The sequence below is a fragment of the Carcharodon carcharias genome, chromosome 20 (genome assembly GCF_017639515.1).
Source record: "Carcharodon carcharias isolate sCarCar2 chromosome 20, sCarCar2.pri, whole genome shotgun sequence".
Classification (NCBI taxonomy): domain Eukaryota; kingdom Metazoa; phylum Chordata; class Chondrichthyes; order Lamniformes; family Lamnidae; genus Carcharodon; species Carcharodon carcharias.
The window spans coordinates 29922980-29946382 of record NC_054486.1 but is presented as its reverse complement, the minus strand read 5'-3'; the positions used below and the strand labels follow the sequence as shown (position 1 = coordinate 29946382).

The following is a 23403-nucleotide window of genomic DNA, read 5'->3' as shown; positions in this document are numbered from 1 at the left end:
TGAGAATTAGTTAGCAGACAGGAAACAGAGTAGGAATAAACGGGTCTTTATCGGAGTGGCAGGCGGTGACTAGTGGGATACCGCAGGGATCAGTGCTTGGGCCCCAGATATTCATAATATATATCAATGATTTGGATGAGGGAACCAAATGTAATATTTCGAAGTTTGCTGATGGCATGAAACTTGGTGGGAATGTGAGCAATGAGGAGGGGATTAAGAGGCTTCAAGGTGGTTTGGGCAGGTTGACTGAGTGGGCAAATACATGGCAGATGCAATATAAGTGTGAAGTTATCCACTTCGGTAGGAAAAACAAAATGGCAGAGTGCTGTTTAAATGATGATAGATTGAAAAATGTTGATGCACAAAGGGATCTGGGTGTCCTTGTACACCAATCACTGAAAGTAAGCATGCAGGTGCAGCAAGCAGTTAAGAAGGGAAATGGCATGGTGGCCTTCATTGCGAGAGGACAGGAGTAACAATGTCTCACTGCAGTTGTACGGGGCCTTGGTGATACCATGCCTAGAGTACTGTGTGCAGTTTTGGTCTCCTTACCTAAGAAAGGATTTTTTTGCCATAGAGGAAGTGCAGCAAAGGTTCAACCAGACTAATTCCTGGGATGGCAGGATTGCCATATGAGGAGAGACTAGGCTGACTAGGCCTATATTCACTGGAGTTTAGAAGAATGAGAGGAGATCTCATTGAAATATATAAAATTCTGACAGGGCTGGACAGACTGGATGTAGGGATGATATTTCCTTTGGCAGGGTGGTCTAGAACAAGGGGTCACAGTCTCAGGATATGGGGCTGAAATGAAGAGAAACTTCTTCACTCAGAGGGTGGTGAACCTATGGAATTCTCTACCACAGAAGGCTATGGAGGCCAAGTCACTAATATATTTAAGAAGGAAATAGGTAGATTTCTGGACTCTAAAGGCATCAAGAGGTATAGGGAGAGTGCAGGAGTATGGCATTGAGACAGAAGATTAGCCATGATCATATTGAATAGTGGAGCAGGCTCAAAGGGCCGAATGGCCCACAACTGCTCCTATTTTCTATGTTTCGATAAAGACCCCAACCAGAGTATTTTCTGTTCTCTTGCCACCTTCAGTGTTTCTTCCAAGTGGTAGTCAACATAGAAGAGTACTAATTCATCAGCTGAGCAAGGGCAGCTAGTGGTAATCAATATTGACTCTGGACTCATTTTTGACCTAATGCCATGAGACTTCATGGGCACCAGAGTCAATGCTGAGGACTCCCAGGACAACCCCCTCTGGACTGAATATCACTGTGCTACCACCTCTGGTCTGTCCTACCAGCAGAACAGGACATACCCAGAAATGTTGATGGAGGAATCTGGGATATTGGTTGTAATGTTTGATTCGGTGAGTATGAATATGTCAGGCTGTTGCTTGACTAGTCAGTGGGACACCTCTCCCAATCTTGGCTCAAGCCCCAGATGTTAGCAAGGAGGACTGGGCAGAGTGTGCCATTGTCGTTTCTGGTGCCTACGCCAATATCAGGTAATCTAGTTTTATTCCTTTCTGCCTTTTCTGTAGCGGTTAAAATCGAGTGGCTTGCTAGGCCATTTCAGAGGGCAGTTAAGAGTCAACCACATTGTGTAGCTCTGGAGTCACATGTGGGCCTGTCTGGATAAGGACGCAGGTTTCTTCCTCGGCGGTAGAGGTCACAGGTTTGGGCAGTGCTGTCAAAGGTGGCTTGGTGAGTTGTGTTTTTATCAGTAGTTTCATGGTCACCAGCACCAAGACTAGCCTTTAGTTCCAGGTCTATTCATTAACTGAATTTAAATTCCACTAGCAACTATAGTTGGATTTGAACATATGTACCAGAGCATTTCCCTGAGCCTCGAGATTTGAATACATGTCCCCAGAGCCTTTGCCTGGGTCTCTAAATGACTAGTCCAGTGACATTACCACTACACCACTGTCCACCTATATAAACCCAGCTTTCAGGCGAGGAAGTTTTCAGCTTTCTTCAGGGGCCAATTGACCCTGATAATACACTGTCCATGCCATAAAACATTTGGTGTGGGTACCCCGAGTTTTTTTACCTATGTTAAAGTATGGGAAGGAGAGGGCGTTAAAATCTTCAGGAGCTGCTCTTTGAAGATCAGGGGGAGGCCCTCCTCAGATCCAACTCCCTCTTCTTCCTAACCCTCCCAGACTTAAGCCCAACCCGCCATCCCCCCCAACACGCTGGACTTAACAGTTCTGTGGACGATTCCGCCCAAAGTGTGGTAGCAGGTGGTAAAAGGAACATTTTACCCGGCGGCTGCAAAGGCGGCTTTTCATGCCACATCGTCTCAATCTCGCCTTATTTATCATGCGTTCCTGGGAAATGCACCATTTCACTGGCGGGTGGCTTCTCATTCGCCTGCTATGCCGTTACTTGGCTGCTTCCTCACACCAGGCGCAGTATTTAAAATGCAGCCGCATGCACACCTCTCAATGCTTCCAGCCCAGGACTGCTGCATAAAAGATATGCCCCAACAAGGCAAGAAGACTGCAGCCCCCCCGATTCAGTGACGAGTCCCTAGAACACCTTTTGGACACTGTGAAGGCCCACCGTGAAGTCGTCTGCCACCACTCTGGCCGCAGGCGTGGTGTAACATCACCATTCTGGCTTGGGAAGTGGTGCCAATGGTGATCAATGCCAACGCCCTGCAAAAGACAACAACCACCCAATGCAGCAAGAGGATGAATGATCTCCTTTGTTCTGCCAGGGTAAGTCATCAATTCCAACTCACAAACCCATCACACATCCACAGGGATCTCACTCACTGCCAGTTCAAGGGACATCACCATTCACTCTTTCATATGCACCTTCATTGTCCTCATCCCATCCATGGGATCACTCACCACCCACACATGCCAGGCATACTTATCATCTGGCCTGGCAGGGTTCTGCTTACATTCTCTCCATCTGTGTTCATGCAGAACAAGCTGCCACACAAGAGGGAGAGGTTGCAGACTGGTGGAGAACTGCCTGAAATTAAGGTCCTCATGAGCTTTGAAAATAGTCGTCCAGCTGGGGGGGGTGGGGTGAGGATCTGGACCGTTCCTGTGCAGACAGTGAGGTCTGCAGTGCTCAACCAAGTGAGGATCCAGCAGTGCAACATCCATCAGACAGCCATGCTGTGAGTGATGTGTCCTGTTTCACAGGCCGCTGCCATGCACTAATTATCTCCCTTTGCTTTCGCAGGCCCATCTGCCAAACAACCAAAGGAGTCTCCATGGTGTCCGCTATCCTACCAGTGTTGGCTTTGGTGCGTTGGCATGTCAGCGCTATCACCTCAGCCTGAAGGTGGATAGGCTCCTCCATTGTGCCTTGCAATCTGAAGAATGTAGTGGATATCCCTTCCTGATGTTCTCGAGCTTGCTACTGCAGTTCCAGCAACTGAGGTATGATTGAGTCCAGAAGCTCATCATCTGACTCAAACTCAGCAGATTTCTGGTCTCCAGCCGTCCTCCGAGTGCCGGAAACCTGGGAAGTCCCTGCCACCGCCTGCTGTGCAATGTGCTCAGCAGATTAGGATCCCGAGGCTACTCTAAAGATATGTATCTCTGCACTGGTGCAAGGTGTGGGTGAGTACTGTGATGGGTCTTCAATGAAGGTTTCAGCAGATTCCTCTTCTGAGGTGTCTCCAGGGCTTGAATCAAGGACCTGGGTTGTGGACTTTTTTTTATTGATTCACTGGATGTGGGCTTATCTGGCTGGGCCAGCATTTATTGCCCATTCCTAGTTTCCCTTGAGTGGTGGTGGTGAGCTGCCATCTTGAACCGCTGCAGTCCATGTGGTGTAGGTACACCCACAGTGCTGTTAGGGAGTTCCAGGATTTTGACGCAGCGACAGTGAAGGAACAGCGATATATTTCCAAGTCAGAATGTGAGTGACTTGGAGAGGAACTTCCAGTTGGTGGTGTTCCCATCTATCTGCTGCCCTTGTCCTTCTAGATGGTAGGAGTCGTGTGTTTGGAAAGTGCTGTCTAAGGAGCACTTGGTGAATTCCTGCAGTGCATTTTGTAGATAGCATACACTGCTGCTACTGTGCATTGGTGGAGGAGGGAATGAATGTTTGTGGATGTGGTGCCGACAAAGCAGCCAGCCTGATTGGGCTGGGCTGGAGGGTTTTAGTTATGAGGAGAGATTGGATAGACTGAGGTTATTTTCCTTGGAGCAGAGGAGATTGACGGGGGACCTGATTGAGCTGTATAAAATTGAGGAGCATAGATAAGGTAGACAGGAGGGAATTTTTCCCTTTGGTGGAGGGATCAATAACCAGGGGCATAGGTTTAAGGTAAGGGGCAGGAGGTTTAGAGGGGATGTTAGGAAGAATTTTTCCACCCAGAGGGTGGTGGGAATCTGGAACTCACTGCCTGAAAGGGTGGTAGAGGCAGAAATCCTCATAACATTTAAGAAGTATTTGGATGTGCACTTGCGATGTCATGGCATACAAGGCTATGGGCCTAGTGCTGGAAAATTGGATTAGAATAGTTAGGTACATGTTTGACTGGCACAGACCCAATGGGCCGAAGGGCCTTTTCTGTGCTGTTGACCTCTGAGGAAGGGATGTCCATTGCATTCCTCAGATTGCAAGGCACAATGGAGGAGTCCATCCACTTTCAGGCTGAGGTGATAGCGTTGGCATGCCAACGCACCAAAGCCAACACTGGTAGGATAGTGGCCGCCACAGAGACATTGGTACAGCACATCGGTCCTGCACTGCTGCATGGGCTGAACTCGATTGCTGATGCTATAGTTGGCCTCTAACTCTGTCAACGTGAGAGAGGTGTGGGGCGGCTCAATCTCACTCCATCTACCCCTTCTCCTCAAGGAGTCAGCCAAAGGCCCTCAGGCACCCATATGGAGGTTCAGCAGGTGCACGCCCCAGGGCCATCCACCCAGGTGATTTCGCGAGTGTCCGGCCCATCCAAATCCCCTCTTCTGGTGACCCCAGCCAATCCAGCTCCACAGGCCAAGGAGAGTGCCACTACCACACAGCAGTATCCCGAAAGCAGGCTGGGACCCTCCAGGTCTCGGCCCTCCAGTGGACGCCCGCCAAGGTCAAAACAGACAGGGCATAGCAGTCAGCATACTGCCGCCACCTCCACAGTGGATATTGGGGGAACACCAAGACATAGCGACAGGGCTAGGAAGGTTAAGAAGACGTGGTTGCACGACCTGGGCATGGGTGTTAATCACCTGTACATAATGTTCACTTTGTTAATAAACTCCCAAGAATGTATCCTTTCCTATGGCTCCTTGTTCTGTTGATCAATGTTCATGTTGCTCAGATGTGAAACCTTGATCCCTGCACGAGATAAAGGCAGGTGTCTCAGTTCAGGGCTTCACCCCTATGCTTTGTGCAACCTTCCCAGCACATTGTGTGCCTTCACTGTCAATGGACACATCAGTCGTGCCTGCACCTCGATGAGGCTTATCATTGCTGTCAGAATGTCTGGGGCCAGCGGCACAGAGTACCACCATTCTCTCTGTGTGCTCCCGAAACCTTTAGGTGCGGCTGGCCCCCATCTCATCAGCATCTGTATCCAGTGACAGTGTGGTCCTTAAGGGTTCAGTTCCCGAAGGATACCATAGGATCAGAAGTTAAAGTGTCCCTGCTGCAACTCCATGATATAACCCTGTTCACAGAGTGGAAGCAAGCTGCCATCCGCCAGAAATTCACATAAGCTACAGGAGGAACTATGGAGTGTCACCACTGCATGTCATCATCATCCTCCTGGAATGTAGGTACTATGGGCATCCCTTAATGCATCCCAGAGAGTGCTGGCCAGAGTTTAGTGCGCTACATGGCTGCCCAACACCCCACTCAACTCTGCCCCATTCCACCTGACCGATCGGCAGCAGCTTTGCCCACTGGACTGCATACTGTGCTCTCAGCTCAGGTGCAAGCATTCTCCTAACCCACACTGTAAGGCTGCACTGTCAGCTTGAATCACTGGGGGGACTGGTCCAAACCTGAATGAAGACATAGCAAGGAGCTGTGAACACCTCCACCAGTGACTGCTCCATGGCCAGCTTTCGCAAGGAGATTGTACAACGTACCCAGTCATCCAATTGTTCTGCAGTCCACTAAAATGCTCATTAGTTTGCAGTCTGTGCCCAAGGGGTGAAAAGTTTTGGAGCATTTGGTGGCATTTTCAGATCTCTGCATAGCTTGAGTGGGCAGAGAAGTTAGAGGTCTGACTCCAAGCATGTCAATGTGGCTGCGTCTGAACTGTCTCAGTTGTGGACAAATGGTCACTTTATATAACGTTTCCCTAATTCGTGAGTGCTTCCTTCCAACCCACCCCCCACCACCCCACACCTGCTTGTGCACTACTATCAACTGCAGTGCAACTCTTAGTACTACCCCCCCACCCACCAACTCGCCTCAACCGCAGTGCAACCTTGCCCCAGCACCACACTGTCACCCAGCCAGGAAAATGCGTTTTCCTGCGCCCTGACCTGAATGTGCAGCGCCTCAACCTTGAGGTCCAACAGGCGACCCTCACGAGTGCTACGCAACGTTACTGTGCACTCACCTCCAAATTCCCCTCAAAGTGCAGCCCGCCAGGTGCACACCTTATAAATACTGTTGTGAAGCACACATGCCAATGTGCCTGGAAGATCCAGCATGGGGGGCGGGGGGGGGGGTGCGGAATGATTCAGGCGAGCAGGGCTTATAACAATATGCAGATGTATTAAAGTGAAGTTCCGGATGCGCGGCGGCAGGAAACACAGCCTGCCATTGACAGGCGGAGCGGACGATTGCAAACTGGTTTCACGTCATGAAGCTGATTTTTGGCCTTCCCACCATATTGTCCTCTCACACCCATCATAGAATTTTATAGCAAGGTAAGAGGCCATTCAATCCATTGTGCCTGTGCCAGCTCTCTGAAAGACTTGTCTACTTTAAGTTCAATTGTGTGGAAGCTACTTAAACTTGTCATTAGGATTAAAGTGATTGAGCACTTGAAAATATGAACTGATTAGAGAGCGCCAAAATTGCTTTAAGGGTAAATTTGAAAAATCTAGTTGAATTTTTTTGAGAAAGTCACTAATTTGTTTACATGAACATCTAGGAGGCATTTGGTAAGATTGCATGAAAGAGGTTATTAGCAAAAATCAGAGCATGTGGGATTGGAGATAACCTTTTAATTAGGGTTGGAATGGTTGGGAGATTGGGGACAGTGAGAGAGATAAAGGGCAGGTACTCTGATTGACAAGGTGTGAGAGGTGGTCCCCAGGCATCTGTTCTGGGGGCCTTCAATATTTCACCATATTTATCAATAGCTCGGATAGAGGAATAGAGACTTGTACATCCATGTTTTCAGATGGCGCTCATCGTGAAAAATAGACTATAGCTTCACCAACTACCTACAGGCATTGTTATGATCCAAGCTGAGGTTACCCCTGGCCAAGCCTGATCCCAGGGTGGAACACAGCTTGATAGATCCTAACTTTTTTACTTTGTTTGTTTAGATACTTGTAGAGTAGCTATGGAACAGGGGCATAGGAGTCAGCTGATGAACTTTAGAATAAAATATTCATTCAACAAGAAAAGATGAATTATATTACAACACTCCTTCACCCACAACTATACCTTTACAGATGTATGCAGATTTGTAAGGATAACACAAGTCACAAAAACTATCTTATACTTTAATGTTCACAGTAAGCACACAGGCCATGTAAACCTATGGCACCCTATGGTCAGACACACCACACTCTGAAACCAAGTGACATATGCCACCTTAAACAGATGCTATGGATCTCTCAACTCCACCCAGATGCTTATCACACTGTCAGCTAACCAGTCTCACTGAATTCCACATAAGGGATTCCGATCTCCACTCTCCAGGATCTCGCTTTGGAATCTTCTCCCAAACTGATGTTTTCGCTCAGACACCTTCCACAAGGGTACACTTCCAGGGTTTTGAACTCTCCATCTGATGTTCCTCTTCCCTGGGTCACCACATGCATTCAATCTATCTTCCATGCACTCTCGCTCACCAACTCAGCCTTAATAGTACACCACTGCTTCACATGACCATAGCAAAAAATTACAGACCTTCAGTTGTCTCTTTGAACCTTCTTGCTTCTTGCAAGCTGTTCTCACTTTAAATCTGAAGCTTGGAGCTTTTCTCTCTGCTCCTCACTCTTCACTTCACAGGGCCTTTTGCCAGGTTCCCATCCTTCCTTTAACCAGGAGGTCTTCTTTGGACTTTCTCTTCTTCCACTCCCCTAGACTTTTGGGCTATTTCTTAGCTTGGGACTTTTTTGTTCTTTTGGGAAATCTGCAGTTCCCTCTCCCATGTCCAGTCCCTCTGGGTCCTGGCTTCAAACAGAATTTACAACTGCTGCTTCTTTAGTTCTGTGTGTACGTCTGTGGGAGGAACCTGCCTATCAGGCACCCTGTTGCTAGGCAACATCACTGTCGTAAACGTCTCATTAGAAATGCAAGCAGCCTTTTAATGTGAAACTAAAACTCCATTTGACCTTTCTTAACACACGGATACAGAAATACAAATCAAACTTAAACTTTAAAGCTAAAACTCGTTCCTAACACTCACAAATACAAGTATAACTTACTTAATTTATCTCTTTTTTTTTAAAGGTACACCTGTGTTTTCTAAAGGAATACAAGGCACTGATCAAAAGATGGCTGATACCGTAAAGGAGCAATTTTCTGGAAAATTCCTATGTCGATTATACTCTTAGACCTGTCCTGAGAACATGGAATTTTGCACCTGAAGAGGTGTCAAGACCAATTCAAACAAAGACACTTCAAAGAAAGGTGTGCAAAATGCAAAAAGCTGGGTTTTAATCTTCTGTGGTTGTGGAGACAATGGACTGTTTTCTGTACATCTCATCATAGATCCAAAAAACACATCTCCTGTTGATTTATATCTCAGAATGTATAAAAAAAAAATTTGAGTTGAAAGTAAAACGGACTGTAGTTGCAAGACATGTCTATTTCCCTCTCCCAGGAATACATAGAGAAAATGGATTAAAACTGGCTGAAGACCAGCAAGTGGCAAGAAGAAGTGACAGAAGCAAGAAGAACAACAACAGGCTTGCTGGAGGCAAGTTGTCTAGCAGGCAGCAAGCAGAAAGAAACAGGACAACCTTTTCAGTTATCCCCTGCAGAGACAACCAGGTCACCTCTCCCTCTGGGACAAGCCAACAAGTATCTTCAACAGACTGTGAATTTGCCAAAGTCAGCTCTACCAAAACGACACAACTTAACAGCCGCAACGTACCACCATTTACGCCTCACAGACAAGCCAAGGACTGATTTGTATATACCTAAAAACTTTTATTTGGACTCTTAACTTCTCATTTCTGAAGTTCGTGTGTGTGTCTTGCCTTTATTATTTTTCTTCAGGTTTTAATAACTAATAAACCTACTCTTTCTTTGACTCAAGAAAGCCTGGTTAAATTGGCTCCTTATAAAAATTAAATACATTTGGGTTGGGAAAAGGTATCCACATGGAATGAATTTTAGACAGAATTTTAGAGGAGGTTGGAAAAGAGACGAACCAGCTTATTCCTCCTCACCCAGTCGTAATATGCTAAGTTAGCAAGTTAAATTCTTAATTAGTACAGGTTACAAATGGACACAGGCAAATTAAGTGTGCGGGTAAAACTATGGCATGTGGATTTCAATGTGGGCGAGTGCAAGATCATCCACTTTGAACCAAAGAAAGATAAATCAGAGTACATAAGAACTAGGAGCAGGAGTAGGCAATTCAGTCCCTCGAACCTGCCCCACCATTCATTACGATCATGGCTGATCTCATTTCGGCCTCAACTCCAATTTCCTGCCCTCTTCCCATAACCTTTCAACCCATTACTAATTAAAAATCTGTCTATCTCCTCCTTAAATTTATTCAGCATCCCGGCATCCACTGCACTCTGAGGTAGTAAATTCCACAGATTCATGACCCTTTGAGAAAAGTAATTCCTCACCTCTGATTTAAATCTACCACCTTAGCCTAAAACAATGGCCTCTCGTTCTAGAATGCCCCACAAGGGGAAACATCCGCTCCTCATCTACTTTGTCTATCCCCTTTAGCATCTTATATACCTCAATTAGATCTCCTCTCATCCTTCTAAACTCTAGCAAGTATAGGCCCAAACTGCTCAATCTCTCCTCATAAGACAAGACCTACATCTCTGGAATCAATCTAGTGAACCTCCTCTGAACCACCTCCAATGCAATAAACATCGTTCCTCCAGTAAGGGGACCAAAACTGTGCACAGTACTCCAGGTGCAGTCTCACCAATGCCTTGTACAGTTGCAACAACAATTCCCTATTTTTATATTCTATTCCTTTAGCAATAAATGCCAAAATTCCATTTGCCTTCCTTATTACCTGCTGAACCTGCATACTAGCTTTCAGCGATTCATGCACGAGGACACCCAGATCCCTCTGCACCGAAGCATTTTGAAGTTTCTCTCCATTTAAATAATAAGTTGCCTTTTTATTCTTCTGACCAAAATGGATAACCTCACACTTATCCACGTTAAACTCCATCTGCCAAATTTTGGCCCATTCACCTAACCTGTCCATGTCCATTTGTAAATTTCTTATTTCTTCATTGCAACTTACTTTCCCACTTATTTTGGTGTCATCTACAAATTTAGCTATAGTACCTTCTATCCCTGAATCCAAGTCATTAACATAGATTGTAAATAGTTAGGGCCCAAGGACTGAACCTTGTGGCACCTCACTAGTTACAGCTTGCCATCCAGAAAAAGACCCATTTATCCCAAAGCTCTGCTTTCTGTTGGTTAGCCAATCCTCTATCCAAGCTAATATATTATCCCTAGCTCCTTTTGATCTTATATTGTGTATTAATCTTCTGTGCGACACCTTATCAAAGGCCTTCTGAAAGTCCAGATATACTGCATCTACAGGATCCCCATTATCCACTTTGCTTGTCACATCTTCAAAGGACTCTAGAAAATTAGTCAAACATGATTTACTCTTCATAAAACCATGCTGACTCTGATGGATTGCATTTTGACTTTCCAAATGCCCCATTACTACTTCCTTAATAATGGATTCCAACAATTTCCTAATGACAGACATTAAACTAACTGGTCTATAGATTCCTACTTTCTGTCTCTCCCCCCCCCCCACCACTTTTTGAATAAGTTATATTAGCACTTTTCCAATCCACTGGAACCTTTCCAGAATCCAGGGAATTTTGAAATATTATAGCCAATGCATCCACTATCTCCACTGCCACTTCCTTTAAGACCCTGGGATGTAAGCCATCAGGTCCTGGGGACTTGTCACCCTTTAATCCCAATAGTTTGCTCAGTTTTTCTCTAGTGATGGTGATTGTTCTAAGTTCCTCCTTCTCTATATCCTCTGCACTACCTGTTACTATTGGGGTGGTGCTAGTGTCCTCCACTGTGAAAACTGAGGCAAAATATTGATTAAGCATCTCTGCCATTTCTGCACTCCCCACTATCAACTCCCCAGTCTTGTCCTCCAAGGGACCAACATTCACTTTAGCTACTCTCTTTCCTTTTATATACTTGTAGAAGCTTTTGCTATCAGTTTTTACATTTTGTGTTAGTTTTCTTTCATAATTTACCTTTGCTCTTTTTATTTTTTTTTTTAGTAACCTTGATCTTTAAAAGTTTCCCAATCTTCCAGCCTGCCAATGACCTTTGCAATTTGATATGCCTTAGTTTTTGCCTTTAAGTTATCTTTAACTTCCTTGCTTAGCCATGGATGCTTTTTCCCCCCTTACCATCTTTCTTCCTCATAGGGATATATTTTACTTGGGAGGAATTGAATATCTCCTTAAATATCTGCCACTGTTCATCAACTGTCCTACCTTGTAGTCTTCCTGTCTGGTCCACTAGGGTCGAATCTGCCCTCATACCTATGTAGTTACCTTTGTTTAACTCCAGAATACTAGTGTGGGACTCAAGTTTCTCACTCTCAAACTGAACTTGAAATTCTATCATGCTATGATCACTCTTCCCTAGAGGATCCTTTACTATGAGATCATTAATTAATCCCATCTCGTTATACAAAACCACATCCAGCATAGCCAGCTCCCTAGCTGGTTCCACAACATATTGCTCCAAGGAACAATCTCTTTGTTAAATAGTGAGAAACTTGGAATTGTAGACGAGCAGTGAGATTTGGGGTTTGAAATACAGGAAGCATTAAAATTTAGCAGAAGATAGAAAAAGCAATCAAAAAGGTGAAAGCAGTTTGCTTGAAGGGCTGAATGGCCTACTCCTGTTCCTACTTAGTTCCATTCCTCTGCCTTTTGCTTCATAACCTTCTAATTTATATATTTTTAAAATATTTGTGGTATCCACAGAAAAGCTATTTTAGATTATGCTTTCATTGTTGTGTTTGGTAAGGCACTCCATGTCCAAAAGCTTTCTTAAATATTCAGATAATTTTACTCCATTGCCTGAAACAAGCCTTTGATTTAGTGCTAATATTCCCAATTTTAAATCAGTTGATTCATCCTCTCAGTTCTAATAGCTGCAGATCTTTGAATTCTGGGTTGACATTTAGTAGATGCCTGCTCCCCTCTTTATGGGAACCCATTAAAAAGCTTCCCACTGTATAGGTGTTGATTGTATATTGATGGTTAAGGCCATATGAGGCAGCAAAGTTTACAGAGGGTAGGATGTGGGAGACTACATAGGAGTACTTTGGAATAGTCAAGTCGAAAGATAGCAAAGTCACGAATGAGGGTTTCAGCAGCAGATGAGCTGAGACAGTGGTGAAGTCTAGAGATGTTACAAAGCTGGAAATACTTGGTCTTAGGATGACGTGAATATAGCAGAGGTTTAATAATTCAAATTATGAAGGGTTTTGATAGATCAGATAGGGAGAAACTGTTTCAGCTGGCTGGTGTCAGTAACCAGAGGACACAGATTTAAGATAATTCACAAAAAAAAGCCAAGAGGAGATGATGAGAACTTTTTTCATATATCCAAGTTGCTACAATCTAGAATGCACTGCCTGAAAGGGTGATGGAAACAGATTCAAAACGGAATTGGCTAAATATTTTACAAGGAGAAATTTGCTGGGCAATAGGAAAAAAGCAAGGCAGTGGTTCTAATTGGTAGCTCTTTCAAAGAGCCGGCATAGGCACAATGGGTCAAATGGATTCCTTCTGGGCTGTATGATTCTATGATTAACATCCAAGTAAATGCATACCTGCCACAGTACAAACTTATAATATATTTTTGACAAGATGATTAAATTTAAAGGCTCTCCTGATGGGTCAGTAGGTAAATCCACTACATCATTTGGTCAGTGCCAGGCTCAGCTGATTTCAGCCAGGCAGGAATTGGAGTCGGGGGAGAACACTAGGAAGTTTTATATCTTGCAAGGGGTCTTAGAAGAGATCATCTTGAAGATGATGTCCATTAAAAGTTTAATAGCATTTTTCCACCACTGCCCAAAAGTATAGTGTCAGATTGGAAATGACCAACTAAAGCCAATGTATTGTATAATTCCACATTAAAGGCAAGCCTCCCTCTCAATATTATTGTAAAACCATTCCTTCTTTTTGAAAGAAGGCGTTTTTGCTCACTTAAGAAAACACAGTAATAATGGGTATCTTTCCAGAGCTAGTCAGTTCCACAACTTCAATCAGTAGAAACTAATTAGGCAGGTTTAAGATTCTGAATATTTACAGGGATATTGCAGTGAATAGAAGTACAGTTACTGGTAAACCAGATACACATACCTGGCAACTGAACTTCGTGCTTTAGCGTTTTTTTGTCCGACAAGATTTTTTTCTTACTTGCTTTATTTAAATCGTGAGATTAATAGTGGAAATATTATTTCCATTTGAATCTTACTGTGAAATTTGTTTTTGAAAAATTCACCTTCTGAAGTAGTTTTATTTGGACTGGCAGGCTTGTATACAATACCGCCCCCCACCAGGATATAAAATTATGAATACCTCTCAGCGGGGGAGTGGGGATGGTGGTGGTCAAAAACATTTGGGTTTTAAGAAGGTTTTTCATGATTTTGAGAAATGTAACAAGATGGTAAAGCGAAGAAATTTCAGGACATGAGGGTAAGACAATGGTGCAGCAGTGAAATAGTGATATGTGCAGTAAACCAGAGCTGGAAGAATGAATGATGCCAGGAGGAATATAATGCTGTAACTCTTTCGAGTACAAACACGTTTCCATCTGTTTCAGATGAAGTTACATTGTTTCATAGTTTGCCATTGTGAGATTTGAACTCTTGATCTTGAGGTTACAAGCCCAGTACCATAACCACTTGGCTATGTTGCAAAGGTTGGGAGCAGAGAAGCAATGGAGCAGTTTGAAGACAAGGGCAATGTTTGCACTACAAGTCTGGAAGCCACTGAAAGTTGAGAAATGGGAAGGTTCAGCTGGGAGAGAGCAGTGGCCCAGGCTAATGACTGTCCACATAAAAAGGAACTTTATTATAGAAACAACATGGAGCACAATTTCACTGTATGTCAAAGCAATGACATTTGACATGGAAGAAGAATAAAAAGAACAGAGAAGCTATGCAAACAGAACTTAGTTCAGAATTGGATCAATCTGCCTGAGCTGCAACGCTTTAGAAAAGTCAAGCCTGCAAGTAATAAAGGTATGAAAGGGACTTTCAGCAGCAGGGGGGCGGGGGAGAGATGGAGGCAGAAGCTGTTGTCGATTTAGTGCTGAGTATAGGGAATCTTAACGCTGGACTGGATGTGGGCTGCAAAGCTGAAGCCAGGGTCGGGCAGAGCATCAAGACTGCGTGTGTGAGTGGATATCAAGGGGGATTGGGATTGGAAGCTGCAGTGTAGTTTCTAATTGAGGTCATATAATCTTGCCAATGTTGGGAAAAGCTCTGGTTTATCCACCACTTCAGAATCAGTCTATTGACATGGCAATAATTCTAGGACAGGATAGAAGGCATAACCTCTCCGGCCCGAGATTATTTTCAATTTGCGCTGGCAATTTCAGTTGAAATTACCACTCCGACCCCCGAGTCCTTGCAGTGGCGGAATCAGAACAAAATATATTATAGAGGTAATTCGGGAATTAGATCAACTTCGCTCATTTAATTCGAGGCCAAGAGGATACTTTCGCTGTTAGTGTAAAGTACCCCCATGAACTCACATCAGACACTTCCTACTTCCCGTCGGCTCCTCCATTCCTTGGTGTAAATGGGGATTGCACACTGGTTACAGGAACACACTAATCTACACGATTAAATGACAATAAGGTCGGGGACTGACGCTATTTTGCAAGCTGTTGACGAGGATTGAGTGGGGATTAGTGCCTGAAAATGACCAAGAAGCTAACAGTGTAAATGCCCCCGTCTCCGTACCCACGCACACCGTATAATGTGGACATATACTCACCAACCGGATCTGGGTGCTAATAAGCACGTAAGGCATTTTGACAGCCCCTTGCAACCTGGCGCTGTGCAGCTCTCGCTGGTGCGCTGATATTTCGCTCTCCGCAGCCCGGGACAGATGGTGTAATTTCCTCACCGACTCTTGCAGCGGCCAATCACACCCTGCCTGAGCTCACGCAATAACTCTTAAAGAGATAGCCACCTCATGGAACTGGCTCATAAACCGTACAACTGCAGCCTCTCTGGGAATGTGCCCACCTACTGGCATTTATGTCATGCTGTGCGTCAAATAAGTTTATTATTTTATCTTTCATTAATAAGACTTTCAAAATTATATTAACCCTACAGGCTTTCCTCTACTTAATGCATTTCATTCATTCCTGGTATCATTTTGGTGAACACCGCACCCCATTCCAAGACCAATTTCCAACAAGCACCAAGATGTAGCTTGGCTGGTGGTGAGAAAGGCCCTCCCTGTCAGATCCTTCCTACATGGCAAGAAACTCACCCCCCTCTGCACATTGCCCTCGAGGTGGCTGTGATGGGGAAGAGACTGTTGTTCACCTCCTTGTGGAATGTGCCTTTGCAAAGAAGGTCTGGAGAGAGATGCAGTGGTTTTTGTCAAGGTTCATCCTGAGCAGTGCGGTGACACAGGACTCTGTGCTCTACGGGCTGTGCCCAGGGACACACGCCAAGACAAACATCAACTGCAGCTGGAGGATCATCAATTCGGTGAAAGACGCTCTTTAGTCTGCCCAAAATTTGTTGGTCTTCCAGTGCAAAGAGTTGTCCCTAACTGAGTGTTGCAGACTGGCACATTCCAAGGTTCAGGACCACATGCTGAGGGATGCATGAAAGCTTGGGGCAGCCACCCCAAAGATGCAGAGGGGAAGAGTCCCTGTCTAAGACCTTTCTGCCATAGTGCACCGGGAATTGTGTAGACCCCTCGGGCTGAATGACTCACAAAGATTGTATGCAGTGAATACTAAATGTATCATAATTGTATTGAAGCACTTCAGAGTGCAACATGATGTATGTCGATAACTCTAAAACCATTTCACTGTCTGTAATGACGATATTAAAATGACTGCAATATGCATTGATTGTATTGAAGCACCTCGTGATCCATGTGTAAAAGTTGAATATGATTGCACTTTTTGTGATGGCCATTTAGAAATGTTTTGTAATGTTCTTTCAGATATTTTATGAAAAAGTATATTTTTCCAAAAAAAAAATCCTTAAGGTTCAGTGCCCAATACTGTAGTATTCCAGATGGGACCCGATCGAGGCTCTGTACAGCTGGGGCATAACTTCAACCCCTTTGTGTTTCAGTCCTCTTGGGGTTTTAAAAACAGTCCCATTAACCTTTCTAATTACTTTTTTCACCTGTGTACCAGCCTTTATTGATTTGTGTACTCAGACATCTAAATCAACATGCTCTTCCACGTATTGTAATCTTTCTGCCATTAAATATTCTGCGTTGTCTTTTTTGGATCCAAAATGAATGGCCTCATGGCCTCATACTTCCCCACATTTGCCATAGTTTAATTTAGCCCACTCACTTAATCAGTCTGTAACTCTTTGTAATTTCTGCTCCCATCTATACAACCTATTCAGTCTCTTAACTTGTCATCTGGAAATTCTGATGTACAATTATTTAGTCCTTCAGATGTCACTGATAAATATTGTGGTAATTATGATTTTATTTAGTGCAATATACCTTTAAGAATAATGCTTGTAAAGGAACATAGCATGATCTAGTACCCAATAGGAGAGTAGCGGGCTACCTCTGTAGTTATGAGTTAGTAGTGTAGAGATAGAGTTCGAAGTGAAAGCACAGGTGTAGTTGCTGCTGAGAATCTTTGTAAATAAATTTAAAGTTTCTAACTAAGAAATGTCTGCTGATCAACCCTATCAATAGTACCAACTCGGTCACCTCTCACAACAAACTGCCGATGAGGATTAAACAAGTTTAACAGAAGAAATCAAGTGAAAAGAAATCGGCACTCACCCAGTAATTGTGAGTAGAAATTCCATTTGAATTGAAGAAGTAATTCCCTCTCAGAATGCCACAATTCGGAAGTATTGATCCTTTCAATCCAGCCATGGACGATTAGTCTCATCACATTGAACACCTAATGTTCTTTTTCCAGGCGAACGAGATTACGGAGAAAGACAAGAGGTGATTGATCCTCTTAGGTACATGTGGGAATAAAGCCTATGACTTGATTCATAATTTGGCGGCACCCAGTGCCCCAGATTCAAAAAATTTTGATGAATTGGTGGACATCATGAAGGGTCATTACCAACCAAAGCCCTCAGTAATGCTGCAAAAGTTCAAGTTTAACTCAATAAATAAAGCCCCAGGTGAGACAGTTGCATGCTCTGTGACAAGTTTGAAGCAGCTAATGGAACATTGTGAGTTTGGTACATCTCTAAACAACATGCTCAGAGATCGTTTAGTCCATGATGTGAATGAGGACACGATCCAGAAGAGATTGTTATCTGATGCAAATTTGGATTTCAAGAAGGTGCTAGAGATAACACTAGCCAAGGAAAGCACAGTAAGAGACTCAAAAGCAATACAGGGTGCACAAAATGGCACCATCCTCCACATCAGGTGGGAAACCTCAGCCAAAAAGGGCATTAAAATGCAAGACAAAAACAGAATTACCTGGAAAAACTCAGCAGGTCTGGCAGCATCGGCGGAGAAGAAAAGAGTTGACGTTTCGAGTCCTCATGACCCTTCGACAGAACTTGCGTTCGAGTCCAAGAAAGAGTTGAAATATAAGCTGGTTTAAGGTGTGTGTGTGGGGGGCGGAGAGATAGAGAGACAATGAGGTGGAGGGGGGGTGGGGGTGTGTGGTTGTAGGGACAAACAAGCAGTGATAGAAGCAGATCATCAAAAGATGTCAACGACAATAGTACAATAGAACACATAGGTGTTAAAATTAAAGTTGGTGATATTATCTAAACGAATGTGCTAATTAAGAATGGATGGTAGGGCACTCAAGGTATAGCTCTAGTGGGTTTTTTTTTATTTTATATATAATGGAAATAGGTGGGAAAAGGAAAATCTTTATAATTTATTGGAAAAAAAAGGGGAGGGGGAAACAGAAAGGGGGTGGGGATGGGGGAGGGAGCTTACGACCTAAAGTTGTTGAATTCAATATTCAGTCCAGAAGGCTGTAAAGTCCCTAGTCGGAAGATGAGGTGTTGTTCCTCCAGTTTGTGTTGGGCTTCACTGGAACAATGCAGCAAGGCAAGGACAGACATGTGGGCAAGAGAGCAGGTTGGAGTGTTGAAATGGCAAGCGACAGGGAGGTTTGGGTCATTCTTGCGGACAGACCGCAAGAATGACCCAAACCTCCCTGTCGCTTGCCATTTCAACACTCCACCCTGCTCTCTTGCCCACATGTCTGTCCTTGGCTTGCTGCATTGTTCCAGTGAAGCCCAACGCAAACTGGAGGAACAACACCTCATCTTCCGACTAGGGACTTTACAGCCTTCTGGACTGAATATTGAATTCAACAACTTTAGGTCGTAAGCTCCCTCCCCCATCCCCACCCCCTTTCTGTTTCCCCCTCCCCTTTTTTTTCCAATAAATTATAAAGATTTTCCTTTTCCCACCTATTTCCATTATATATAAAATAAAAAAAATCCCACTAGAGCTATACCTTGAGTGCCCTACCATCCATTCTTAATCAGCACATTCGTTTAGATAATATCACCAACTTTAATTTTAACACCTATGTGTTCTATTGTACTATTGTCGTTGACATCTTTTGATGATCTGCTTCTATCACTGCTTGTTTGTCCCTACAACCACACACCCCCACCCCCCCTCCACCTCTTTGTCTCTCTATCTCTCCGCCCCCCCACACACACACCTTAAACCAGCTTATATTTCAATTCTTTCTTGGACTCGAACGCAAGTTCTGTCGAAGGGTCATGAGGACTCGAAACGTCAACTCTTTTCTTCTCCGCCGATGCTGCCAGACCTGCTGAGTTTTTCCAGGTAATTCTGTTTTTGTTTTGGATTTCCAGCATCCGCAGTTTTTTTGTTCTTATTAAAATGCAAGACTCTGCTGAGAAGCAACAAACAGCCCCTGCTAGCCGGAAAATGAGAAAAAATGACTTAGCAGTGAAAACAAAGAATAGTTTCAATAGAGGTGGAAATGAGCAGTCTTATAACAATTGGCAGTTTAAAAAAATGGAATGTTATTAATGTCACAGAAACGGACATATAGCAAGACAGTGCAAGAAAAGATTTAAGCAGGCTTTTAAACAAAAGGAAAAAAAAACCAGTGAGATCTACAATGTAGAAGGGCCTGAAAAAAACAAATTCAGATATTTACTGATTGTTTAATCTGAAGGTTGGAAATACAGAACCAATATTTGTAACAGGGAAGTAAATGGCACATCTGTTAGAATGGAAGTGGACACAGGAGCTTCACTACAGTAATTGGGGAACATACCATCAGATATCTGAATAATGGGGAATATCAATTAAATTTAGAAGAAACAACTGCCCAGTTAAAAACATACACAAGTGAAGACATTCAAGTCAGAGGCACAAGTAGAGTAACTGCCCATTATGGATGCCAATCGGCAAAGTGACCCTTGATGGTAGTAGCAGGTGAGGGGCCAAGCCTCCTGGGGTGAAACTGGCTAAAAAAGATTAAGTTAAAACTGGCTGAAATTTTCCAGTTGGGAGCAAGTGGGTAACTAGAGCTACTTTGAAGGGATACTGCCATCTTTAAGGACGAACTGAGGAAGTTCCAGAGCCTGCAGGCCAAGATTCATGTGGATCCAGAAGCCACCCTTCACTTCATGAAGGCAAGACCAGTGCCATATGCCCTGTGAGAAAAAGTCGACGTTGAACTAAACAGACTAGAGAAACTGGACATTATATAACCTGTTCAGTTCTCAGAATTGGCAGCGCCCATAGTCCCTGCCCTTAAACCCAACCAAAGCATCGGAATGCTTGGAGACTACAAACTGATGGTTAATAAAGTAGGTAAGGTAGACAGGCACCCTATCCAAAAGTCCAAGCTGGCAGGAGGGACAGCGTATACAAAGCTTGACATGAGTCATGCTTAAAAACAACTAGAGTTGGATAAAGCCTCCTGGGAATTTGTCACAATTAATACCCACAAAAGGTTGTACCAACATACATGATTGGCTTTTGGTGTCTCCTCTGCTTGTGCCATCTTTCAAAGAACAATGGAAAGCTTACTGCACAGACTGCCTCAGGTTGTAGTCTATTTAGACGATGTATTGGTGACAGGATTCACTGAATAAGAGCATTTGGCAAACTTAGAAGAAGTCTTAAAACATTTATTGCAAGCTGGAGTGCATTTAAAAAAAGGAAAGGGCACTTTCCAAGTGAGGGAGGTAATCTATGAGTCACGGGATAGATTCACAGGGCCTCCATCCAGTTGAAGAGAAAGTGAGGGCCATAAGAGAGGAACTTACACCAAAGAATGCCTCAGAGCTCAAATCATTCCTAGGAATGATCAACTATTATGGGCAGTTCCTATCCAATTTGTCTACAGTGCTGGCCCACCTGCATTCTCTACTCAAAAAAACCAACCTTGGTCTTGGGAGGCGCCCCAGAAAGAAGCTTTTATAAAGGTGAAACAATTGTTGCACTCGTCTAATCTATTAGTGCATTATGACCAGACGAAAGAATTGGTGCTGACATGTGACACATCTCCCTACGGAGTGGCAATAGTGCTCTCCCATCGAATGGACGATGGCATGGAATGGCCTATAAGTTATGTATCAAGAATGCTCACCACAGCAGAAAAGGGATACTCACAGATAGAAAAAGGCCTATCCATTATCCTTGGTGTCAAGAAATTTCACCAGTGTGTACAAGGCCGCCATTTTACAATCATTTCAGACCACACATCTTTGCTAGGACTGTTCAGTGAGGACAAGGCTATACCACCCATAGCCTCGGCAAGAATACAACGATGGGCTTTAATCCTGACAGCATACGGGTACACTTCCATACATAGGCCTGGAAATCAAATGGTGAACACCAATGCACTTAGTCGTTTGCCTTTACAAGAAAACAATGAGGATGTCCCAGTTCCACAGGGACTTGTTTTATTGTTAACTTTCTTTGATTCTTCGCCAGTATGCGCTCAACAAATCAGAGACTGGAGAAATCGGGACCCAGTCCTATCTCAAGGACAAGAATAGGTGCTTCATGGTTGGTCAGCAGAGCCCATTTCTGACTAAATGAAAGTGTACTTTAACAGAAGACATGAAAGAATCAGTCAGGAAGGCATCTTATTGTGGGGAACATGAATGATAGTACCTCCAAAGGGAAGGGAGCCACTTTTAATTGAACTACACAGCACACATCCAGGAATGTCCTGAATGAAGACCATAGCACGCAGTTACCTAGGGTGGCCTGGGATGGATGTAAAATAGAGAGTTTAGTGAAGAGTTGTGTGCAATGTCAGCATCTGCAAAAGTTGCCTTCAACTGCCTGTTACACGTTTGGGAGTGGCCAGGAAGATCATGGGTGCGGTTACACATTGACTATGTGGGGCCTTTCATGGAAACAATGTTTCTGCTCATTGTTGATGCCCACTCAAAATAGATGGACATATATGAGGTGAAGTCACCAATGTCTTCTGCTACAATTGAGAAGCTACATCAAAGTTTTGCCATTCATGGACTGCCAGAAGTAGTCATTTCTGATAACAACATGACAATTACAAGTTCTGAGTTTCAACGGTTTATCAGCTTCAACGGTATCACTGATTTAAAAACTTCACAGTACCACCCTTCCTCAAATGGACTGGCCAAAAGGGTGATTCAAACATTCAAGGCAGGCATGAAGAAGTTAACTGAAGATACCTTAGCAACCAAGCTTTATTTTTTCATTATAGGACCACCCCTCACACAAGTGTCACACCTGCGGAGTTATTGATGAAACACCTTCTCAGGATGAGATTGAGCTTAATAATACCACGTTTAGAGGGGAAGGTAGAAAGGAGTCAGGAAAGCCAGAAAACTAGACCCGACTGGCATAGTAGTGAGAGGAAATTTACTGTGGGAAAGATTGAAGAACTTTGGAGAAGGACCAAAGTGGTTACCAGGTGAAATAAGTGCAGTGGCTGGACCTCTATCTTACCACATGGAGGTGGATGGCCAAGTTATACAGAAACATGTGGATCTGAAGAAGAGAGAAGCAAATCACCAAGAATTGATTCCACTAGTGTCCGCGACCAGGTTAGTGTTTCCTGTTGAGAGTGCTCAACCCAGTACAGACATGTCTGATGTTCCTGTAAGAGTTGAGGATACAGAACTGCAGGTGCCCATCGAAGCACCTGATGTTCAGGCAACTTCGGAAAAGGAGTTTCCTGATAAAGCATCTGAAGTTGTAGAACTGAGACATTCTAAACGCATAAGGAAACCCCCAGAAATACTGAACTTGTAAATTAATTACCAGTGTAAATATTTTGCTGTCTTGAGAAAATTGTACTTGTAAATACAAAATGTATATCTGAGTAAAGGGGGAAGGATGTGGTAATTATGGTTTATGTGTTATGTGTAATATACCTTTAAGAATAAAACTTATTAAGGAAGATCACATGTACCCAGTAGGAGAGTGGTGCGGGCTACCTCTGTAGTTAGTAGTGTAGAGATAGAGTTTGAAGTGAAAGCATATGTGTAACTCTTTCGAGTACAAACCCATTTCCATCTATTTCAGATGAAGTTACATTGTTTCATAGTTTGCCATTGTGAGATTTGAACTCTTGATCTTGGGGTTGCAAGCCCAGTACCATAACCACTTGGCTATTTAGGACAAGCCAAAGCATACGTGTAGTTGCTGCTGAGTCCCTTTGTAAATAAACTTAAAGTTTCCACCTAAGAAATGACGGCTAATCAATTCTATCAATAGTACCAATGGCCACCTGTCACAATAAGCATAGTGCAAAGCTGAGTCCCCACTATATACCCTCTCGGTACATC

General features: G+C 43.8%; 1 protein-coding gene across 2 annotated transcripts in view; it reads right to left on the bottom strand.

The window, feature by feature from the left end:
- The window catches only part of gchfr (GTP cyclohydrolase I feedback regulator), a 32677-nt gene extending 17107 nt beyond the window's left edge, over nucleotides 1-15570 (bottom strand). Inside the window, exon 1 of one of the 2 annotated variants that reach the window (XM_041215255.1) lies at nucleotides 15410-15570. In XM_041215255.1, the coding sequence (XP_041071189.1) occupies nucleotides 15410-15445 (36 nt within the window). In that variant the 5' untranslated portion in view covers nucleotides 15446-15570. The remainder of the gene's footprint in view (nucleotides 1-15409) is intronic. The other variant, XM_041215256.1, reaches the window with a different exon arrangement.
- Nucleotides 15571-23403: the final 7833 nt, after the last annotated feature.